The sequence below is a fragment of the Limulus polyphemus genome, unplaced genomic scaffold, assembly GCF_000517525.1.
Source record: "Limulus polyphemus unplaced genomic scaffold, Limulus_polyphemus-2.1.2 Scaffold1156, whole genome shotgun sequence".
Classification (NCBI taxonomy): Eukaryota; Metazoa; Arthropoda; class Merostomata; order Xiphosura; family Limulidae; genus Limulus; species Limulus polyphemus.
In genome coordinates, this window is record NW_013666766.1 from 251,347 (window position 1) to 261,310 (window position 9,964).

At 31.2% G+C, this 9,964-nt stretch overlaps 1 protein-coding gene across 1 annotated transcript in view; it reads right to left on the reverse strand.

Moving 5' to 3' along the window:
* Window positions 1-6,671, reverse strand: part of LOC106462395 (PAB-dependent poly(A)-specific ribonuclease subunit PAN3-like) — a 61,641-nt gene extending 54,970 nt beyond the window's left edge. Inside the window, 2 exon segments of the mRNA XM_022389643.1 lie at window positions 3,914-4,011; window positions 6,349-6,671. Coding sequence (XP_022245351.1) covers window positions 3,914-4,011; window positions 6,349-6,577 — 327 coding nt within the window. The 5' untranslated portion in view covers window positions 6,578-6,671.
* Window positions 6,672-9,964: the final 3,293 nt, after the last annotated feature.

Sequence of the window (9,964 nt, forward strand, 5' to 3'; positions counted from 1 at the left end):
TTAATGTTAAACTGGTTAACTTTTGATTAATTTTTTTACTCTTCTTTAAAATTATTTATGATTAAATATGACTGAAAGTCATGCAAGATCATATGTTACTTACAGTATTTTGAAATTTAGTTCAGAGAAGTGTTTTAATTAATCACAAAACAAGTTTTCAATTGATACAATCAAAACCTTGTTGCTCAGTATTTAGTTTTATTCAAATCTGAATTGAAAAAATCAAATTACTAAGAAATAAAAAAATTCAAATTAAAACCAGTGCTACAATCTATATGAATTAAACTTGACAGAATTTTATTTTAAATTATTAACGAATCTAATACTTTTCAAAATGGTTAAGACTTTCAATGCTATTTTTATGAAAACAATGGTCTACATGTGGCCAATCAAATTTTATATAAGTCAATCTTAAAATTCAATTAGTTTGTTTGTTTGTTTTGAATTTTGTGCAAAGCTACACGAGGGCTATTTGTGCCAGCTGTCCCTAACTTGTAAGACTAGAGGGAAGGCAGCTAGTCATCACCACCCACTGCCAACTCTTTTACCAACGAAAAGTGAGATTGACCGTCACATTATAATTCCCCCACAGCTGAAAGGGTGAGCATTTTTGGTGGGACGAGGTTTTGAACCCACGACCCTCAGATTGCGAGTTGAGTGCCCTAACCACCTGGCCATGCTGGGCCAAATTTCAATTAGGCTTTCTTTTATTGGCTGGTGGGCTAGTGTCATCTTTCAATGAGATTTAGTACAAATCTATATCATTTTTTACAAAACTGATGAATATTCATGGTCGACATGATGGTGCTTCACACATGATGCAAAAAGTTAAAAACAATCAGTGAACAATATACTTGATGCCCTTTGGATTGAATTGCAATGAAACTAGGAAAAATCTCACATATGCATTGATTTATTATTGTATAAAAACTTACAAATAAATTAATCACTGGTGTAATTTATCATAGGACATATAACAAAGCATAAATCCTGACTTGTATATAGTTTAGAAAGACTCCATTTCAAAAGTTGTCAGATTCAAGTCAAGAGGTCATGGAGTGGATATAATCATGCTTAACATAAGAAATGTGTTGTATTGGCAAAATAGAAAGATTCATTTATTTTATGCAATTATTAGAACATTCATAATTATCATAATAAGCATATTTCTATAATCTCAGACCTACCATCCATGTATGTTAATGTTATCCTTTGTAACCTTCATCCTTTGAAAAACATTGTAACTGCAAAACATGCACTAAATCACAGAATAAACAGCCATGAACATCTATTGAAACATTTTATACACTAGCAAGTTTTATCTCTTGCAACATCCTATGAATAGAAGAGAAGAGAAAGTTGAGGTCAGATTTCTCTTAAATATTATACAAAGCTGCTTACATGTATAAAACTTACATAACAATCCAGACATATACACTGTAAACTGGCAAAAAAGGAGAATTAAACAGTTGGAAACTCTTGTTTTTCGAAACTGCTCTAGAACTATGAATGCAAATTTCATAATGCAAATGCAGTTTAAAACAGCAATCACCATTTACTAAGTTGCCAATAAAGTGTAGAGAATTCCAGAATATTTTAAGTAGTTTAGTTTGATTAATTGAAATTGTTGAGCTTTGAAAAACTACTAAATCACCCTATTAGACAGGTATAGGTTTTAAAAAGTAAAAATTATTATTGGTTATGTCATTTTAAGATATTTCAATGTACAATGTAGATGAATAAATTGAGTTTTAGTATCTAAATGTAATGTCAATTGTAACTGCAACCTTTTGTGCATGTCAATATAAATTAACCATTTGTAAAGAATTAACCTGTTTTATTAAAGTTTACTTTCTTGAGTCTCAAAATACTTATATATTATAAAATGAAAAGAATTGAAATTAAAAGTAGCCAAAGCAATGTTTGATTGACAAAATTTTAAGGATATGTGATATTCATATATCAATTTGTAACACTACTGTGTTTAACATGAAATTTATGGACAATAAGGAACCTGTTACATCCACTAAACTAAATTAAATAAAGCCAACCTTTAACATTTAAGTATTTGTGAAGTCTCCCCTAAATTTACTACATCCATAACTTTGAAGGAAACCCATTCCAAAGGCCAACCACCCTGATAGGAAAAAAATCTTAACTGAACAAGACTCCTACCCTGCTAAAGTTTATGTCCCCTTGTTTTACCATTCTCACCACTAAGTACAAAAAAAAAAGATGATACATGAACACTATTAATTCCCTTAACATTTTAAATCCCTACAATTAGATCACCTCTAACTATTCTATTCTTCAAAACAATTTCAGATATCCTAAGCTGTCCTTGAATGACAGTGGTTAAAATAGGGCAGTATATTGCATATTGGTATGAAAAACAAAAACAGTATGATATACCAGCAAAATATGAAGAAATAAGTAATATGTTCTACTGCAGGAAAACACTATGTGCACCTCTTTGGAAAGACCATCCTTCTCTCCACACCATCAATATGCACATAATGGAATCTTTTACAAACCACTTTAAACACCGATGACAACCTTTGAATCCTAGATATCATCCAAGTGGCCTTCCTCTGAACCCTTTCTAACAACTCAATGTCCATCCCAAGGTAAGGAGTCAAAGACTGAACACAATAATTCAAATTAGTCATATCAGTGGCCAACACATTGAAATTAAAACCTCTTCAGACTTATACCCAATATTTCTGCAAAAAAATCCTAAATCTTATGTGCCTTACCATTTGTAATAGCACACTGCTTGGATGGCTTAAGAGACTAACCAATCAAAAATGAGATTGATTATCAGTCTGTATTTAATTAGTGACTGTGGTAAAGTATAATTAAAAAAACTATCTGAAATAAAACTTTTTGATAAGTATTTTTAAAACATTATTAAAATATCTTTTAAAATTTATATAAAATATACCAACATTTAAAGCATGTTAATCTAAATCATACACAGTGTTTTCTCATGTTATTTTCTAACATTATATATCATAGTTAGAAGAAGATATACATAGAATGAACCATAAATTTTCTACACTAAAATTTTAAAAAATAGGAATAAAAGCAGGCATTTTTAAAAATATAGTGGTTAAAACAAGTTTTGATTTTTTTAGAGAATTTTTTTTCTGAACTAGTTACTACACATAAAGTAACTAGTTAAGAAAAACTAATTTGTTTTTTCAAAAATTTAACATGAAATGTAATAAAATTTTTCTCTGTCACTGGGTTAGAATGTTTAACATATAGTAAGTTTCATTCAGAGAGTTCAATTTTCATAACTTTTCTAACCACTGTTTAAAACTATCTAAATTAGTGGTAATTTTTAGGTTTCTTATGGTATCTTCCAAAATAACCATGCACGTTTGTTTGTCAAAGGTATATAACACATATTGGTAATTATCAGCAACTTAAATATTATGTAAGATGTTGTGAAGAAAACTGTTACTTTAGTCATGCCCTGCTTGGGCACAGTTTCATACATGACTAAGATGGAAATTATCAAACAGGTATATCCACAAGTTCAATTAAAAATATGTCTTTAAGGAGTCTCGTTAAAAGGGATCTTCACTTTAAAGACAAATAACATCCCATGAATACATCACTGGTGCAGTCAAATAAAAGAACACTGGTTATGCTGCTACCTCCAGTTTCTTGCATGCCATTCTCCATTCTTGGGAAGAATTCCACCTTAGAATGCTTTAATCACTTGCCAGTAAGCAAAGAAAACCAGCTATTAACCAAAATATGAGTGAACTGCCACTACTACATCTTCTATTGTGAAAATGTAGAAAACAAAACTTGAACTTTGATTATTGAATACAAAGTGAACAAAAACTTAGCAAATATATTTAAATAGTTAAGTGTACACTCTATATTAAAAGCAACTTACATTCATGTATGTTTGTAGTTTTGATTCAGGAGGTAATCCTGCAGTTGGTGCAAAAGCTTGAAACAGAGGGTCCATGCTCGTGACAGGGTTTGGAGGTCCTAAACAGCAAAATGAATATATATGTATATATATATTAATTTGAATTAATAAAGCTTGAGAATAAGTTAACTTGCACTATTACATTTTTCCTATAAAGTATGTGCCAACTATAGCCTGGTATCGGTTGTAGGAACAAAACAAATACCTGTTTATGACAAAGAACTGAATTGGATAAGTAATATGTAACATCTTCCTATACACTAACACACAGCAATCAATATACTCTGGCATAAATAGTTTATAATCTACTCTATTGAACTGTATTCGGATGTTGGCTACAACTATTTGCAAAGTTTAGCTATGATATACTGTGGAATCACAGAATGGTGGCAAAAAAAAAAAGAGCTGTAGTAATAAAACCACTGACAGAGAAGGAAAATCTTGTAATAAACAATAAAGAAATCATATTTTCAAAGGATAATAGTTTCTTAGCAACTACAAACCTACAATTTGGGATGGCCAGAAATATTTTTTCTTTTAAATATTGATAACTACTTTGTTTACAGGTGAGACTTCTCGGAGCTGTGCATAAAAGACTTTTGGAACATCTTTTCTTTTTGTTAGAAAATTACACAAAGTAAATGTTTCATAATGACAAAATATGAATTATAAAATATTCTTAAGTTAAAAATTGTTGAAATAGTTTAAGAATCATTATTTTATTTAAGTTTTAAAATATAATTTAGGGACTTGATACATGAAAGGGTTATGGTTAATACATTTGTACTTCAATGACATATTTGTAATAATGACATATCCACATATTAAAAGTAGGCAATCAACTACTGTTGTCAAGATATATAACTACGTGTAGTGTGTATATAATAGTTGATATTGTGCCACTAGTATTAGTTCCTACTTTTGGCTTACATTTAATAATTGATATTGAATTTTCTACTACACAATTGGAATATTCAGATATAAATTTTTATTGTGGATTATAATAAAAAAGTTACAATATATATATATATATATATATATATATAAATGACTATTTATATATAAAAGCTTAAATAAGCCACAGATTCTAGAAAACCATGGATATTCTGTATTCAAATTTACTTTGAATATATATTATATACAGGAGACAAATGTATACATATAATGTATGGTTAATTTACATATTTGTGGAAGGAAAATAAAAATATAAAAAATACAATGCAATTCACTTTATCAACTATTATTAAAATTTACTGTTGTACAACTTCACAGTTGAACACGCTTCATAATTATTATATAATCAAAAGTTTCCTTTTTTAACAAATACAATGAGCAATGCAGGTGAGAATAGAAATTGCTATATGTAACTGCTTAGAGTTAGAAGTTAATTGATAATATATTTCATCAGTTAAATATACAGTAAAAAAAGTGAAAATGCACATAACATAAAACTCAACAGATTCTAAGTCATTGGGTTGAAAGTATGTGATGATGTATAGGTCTTGTATTGCAGTGACTGACTGTTATTACCTACATATTTGAAAATTAGAAAGTAAATCAAAATCTGCCTGGAATGTTTATTATACAACATAAAGCTTATATAAATGTTATTATACATAATAGAGTGAATGTGTCTGCAATGTAGAATTCTGGAATTTATATTTGTGTTATTTTTAATTTACTTTTCCTTCTAACAATAATCATATTCTGATACAAAGTAATGCACATACATATCATTATCTATGCTTATTATTTACGTAAACACAACTGAGAGTTCTACAGACTACAGTGCTATGTTTATCCAATCATTCTTTATGGTTCCAAATGTTGGAGAATATCACCGAAAATGAAGAAACGCATCAATGTCATAGAAATGTGATTCCTAAGATGAATGCTTAAAATATCATGAAACACACATACAAGTAATGAAGTCGTTCTAAAGAAGGCCAAGACAAAATGAATGTTGTGTGAAAATTTAACAAAGAGACAACGGTGTTTTATAGGACATATCATGAGAAAAGCAGAGATTGAAAACATCATTATGACAGGAAAAATCCCAGGAAAGAAAAATAAAGGAAGACAAAGACAGATGCTGCCATCAACAATTGCCAAGGAACTAGGAATTACCACTATAGAAATTATAAGAGCAATGGGAGACAGGGTTCAGTGGAAGACCACGTTCACCAACGCACTAGATCAGTAGATGGGCATGGTACCTAGAGAGACAGAGATACTTCAGGTTACATATTTCACTAGCTATAGTATTGGTGCCATATCACAAAAATGTTCTTGGCATTAAATCATAACGTATTATAATATAAAATTATAAGTGCAACCTGACACAAATATTTTGGCCAATTAATGGCAGCAAATTAAAATAAAGTGAACTGATTTACCTTCTGTAACTTTATTATGAGTATTAATCGTCAAATCTCGCATTGACGACGGCTGAGAAACCACTAAAGTCCGATTCTGTGATAACGATAAATCATTTGGTACGACGTTAGGGTTAGCGTGCATGAATTGACAGTCGTTCCCATAAAAACAAGTTCCACTTGTAGCAAAATATCTACATATGGTTGTTTTTCGACCAGGTCCGGAAGGGCCATTCATAGTTGGAATCATAATTAACCCCTATCTTATCAACTGGTTAGCTTACACAGGCATATAAACATTACAATTTGTGCAGATTTTAAAATTCTATATATTATACTACCACTATAACAATGAGATTCACTTCTCTCAATACAACAAATACACAGTATCAATGAACATGCGCACTCATGACCTCAAATAACCTCGTTTTCGAATAGTTAAAAAAAAAAAAAGCATATAACCCAAGCTTGCATCTCGCCAAAAAACAAAGTAGCATATTGCCATCTACCGCAGCTTTACATTAAATTATAAATGAGCAAAAAAGTATTAGGTGATTTGACAAACACAAAAAAGTATATTTTAGTGTTGGAAAATACTTCACTAAAATACACCTTGAAAGTTGTCAAACGTCAGCTACCATTTCTTACAGTATAAAATTCAATATCTTAATTTGTCCCTCTATCAACATTAATTATCAAATTAAGTTTGCTTTCTGTTCAAGAAGGTGATCCTTTGACATATCAGCTGCGAAATAAGCGCACGTGGATTTTGAGAAATGCATGTAATCAACAAATGGAGCCTATACACCAATATTGAATAGGTTAAAAAAATGAAATTTATGTTCTTTTCATTGTAAATACAATACAATATGATTCAATAACATCAATTTTGAATACAGTCGTGCTTATAAAACCTCCAGAAAACAATATCAGATTCAAAGTTGTGGTTTATCATTAAAAGTGAATTATCAATGTGTACATGCAATGTTAAATTCAGAATTTGTCTTTGAGTTAGCAGGCTGTCATTTAACAACTTGAAATGTTATCCTATATTTATATATAGGATATATCTACATACCCGTATTGATATTTAATCTAAGGAATAAAAATGTACAAACAAAGATATTATACATGCATTTAAAAAACACGCACACAAAAAAGAGCAATGAGAATTACGTTCATAATAAAACATAGAAATAACATTTACTACATTGACCTGCATATGAATGATAAGATTCATCTTTTAAGAAGTTATAAAAAAGGGAAAACATAAATAGAAATGCTTTGGTATATCAAGGATTTCTGCATTTCACAATATGATGTAGATAATACTTTTTTGCACATAATACCTTGGAAGTACTAACTTTATATTAGGTGTATATATTTATAAACAGTGGAGGATAGATTTATTGCATCACCCAAATTTTTCACAATTTTCTACGGAATCATTATCTCTTTTGAGGCCGTAATGCATGTAGGTGCAAATATATTTCATGGATGATGCAATACTGTTAATTATTATCACATTAGCAGCTTTATGGGCTGTCTAGGTATTACATCAGATTTTTTTTAGATATAAATAGAGATTTTCACTGAGAGCCAGTTTAGAAGTTCAACTGCTACAATGTGCTTATGATGCTACCACAGTCAAAGGTCAACTCCATGAAAAAAAGCAGTAATTGTTTCTTTGGGCAAAGAGGTACTTTCGACAAGGCAGATTACTAGAAGATTTAACTTTAACCAGTCTAGTGTGAGCCACTGGGTGCAGAGATATAAAGTGACTGGCTGTGTGGAGCGGTGGAAGAGAAGGGGGTAGGAAGAAAGTTTCCACAACAGCTGACGATCGTGTTCTGAAGCGCATGAGTCTGTAGAATTGTTGAATACCGTCCACATATTTCAAAAGAGCATGGCAGAAAACTTCAGGGGTCACTGTCACCACGTGTACTGCCCGATCTCACCAGTCTCCTAGCAAGATAGTGAAGAAAGAAATCCCACAAGATGAGGCTCAACTGGGCTAAAGAGCATGCTGACTAAACTGAAGCAAAATGATATTCTCTGACGAAGCAACGTTTTTCCTGATGAGAAACACTTTGTACGACGTCAATGTGGAGAAGAGTTTCATACAGCGTGTTTGAATGCAACTGTGAAGCATCCACTTGGTCATGTGATATGAGGATCCAATTTTGGCCAGGGTGTGGGACGCCTGCATTTTGGGAAAAGTACTGTCAATGCCGACAAGTATATCGATCGATATCCTCAAGTCTCAGTTAAAGCTAACAATTTGGGATCATCGGTGGAGCTCACCAGTGAACATTCCAGGATGACTCTGCTGCATGTTACAGGGTTTAAAATGTTGGTAATGTTCATGTACTATATGTAGTAGACGTGAAATATAGAGGAAATTTCATTTTACGTGGCAAGACAACAGCCCAGATCTCAACCCTACGAAAACTGCTGGAAGGAAATGGATAACAAAATGCAACAGAGGAAAACGAGAAGCACAATGTTAATGCAGAAAGCCCTAATCCGCGTGTGGCATCATGAACTCACTTCTACAATCTATCAATCCATCGCTCACTTTTTGTCCCGGCGATTTGAAGCATTTAACAAGATCAGAGGTGGCACAACTAAATATTAAAACAAGAAACAAACTCCGTGACCGCTTGTTGTCGATTTCATTGAATATAGGTTTTTCACTTCTCACAGGTTTGTCACGGTTGGTTTGTTAATAAAAATGCATACATGTGTTTCGATGACAGAAATATGAGTCAGCTTACACTACACAATGTCCACAACCCTTTTACATTAGTTCTGACACTCCCACAGTGAAAAATCTAATAAAAAATTACAAGAACCAAGAAAAATGTGAAAATATTGAGTGATGCTATATATTTTTCCACCACCGTATATATGATTGTAACATATTTTACGTAGCACATGTTTTTTTATTATTTCTATCCTTAAATAGAATAAACTACACTATTTGTTTTTGTATCTAGCTATGTAATTACAAAAAAACACATCTGCAATATTCTAATATTATATGCGAGAGCTTATAACGCTAAAAATCGGGTTTTCGATAGCTGTGGTGGACAGAGCACACATGGCTCATTGTATAAGTTTGGGCTTAGCAACAAATAAACAAAAAATGTATAATATCTGCTTTTATTATTATTTCCTCCAAAATGTTTCAGTTATTTTCTTAGATATTAGAAATTGGAGACTCGTAAATTTACTTAACCAATTATTGGATAAAAGTTTGTTCATTGCACTCATCGGTTAGTTCGATAGCAAACTATTAAATAAATATGAGAGAGTAAATTTTGATATTTATATAAAACAATACTGTCATCCATAGCCTAGTTAATTAATAAATATGCTTGAGATATTGTGTTAAAGTATTCTGATGTTAGAACTAGGAATAACAATTTGTTGTTTTTGTAAAGAAAGTAAAATAGGTGATGTAGTGCACGCTGGAGTGTAAACATTGTATAAATGTAAAAGGAAAAAGCCTTTTTTCCGATGAGCAACTGAACAAACAAACAAAAACACGGGTGGTTGCGTTGCTATTTTTTCATAAGGTTGCCACAAGGTTTCGATCACAGTACTATAATTCTCAGATCAAGTAAAACCAACA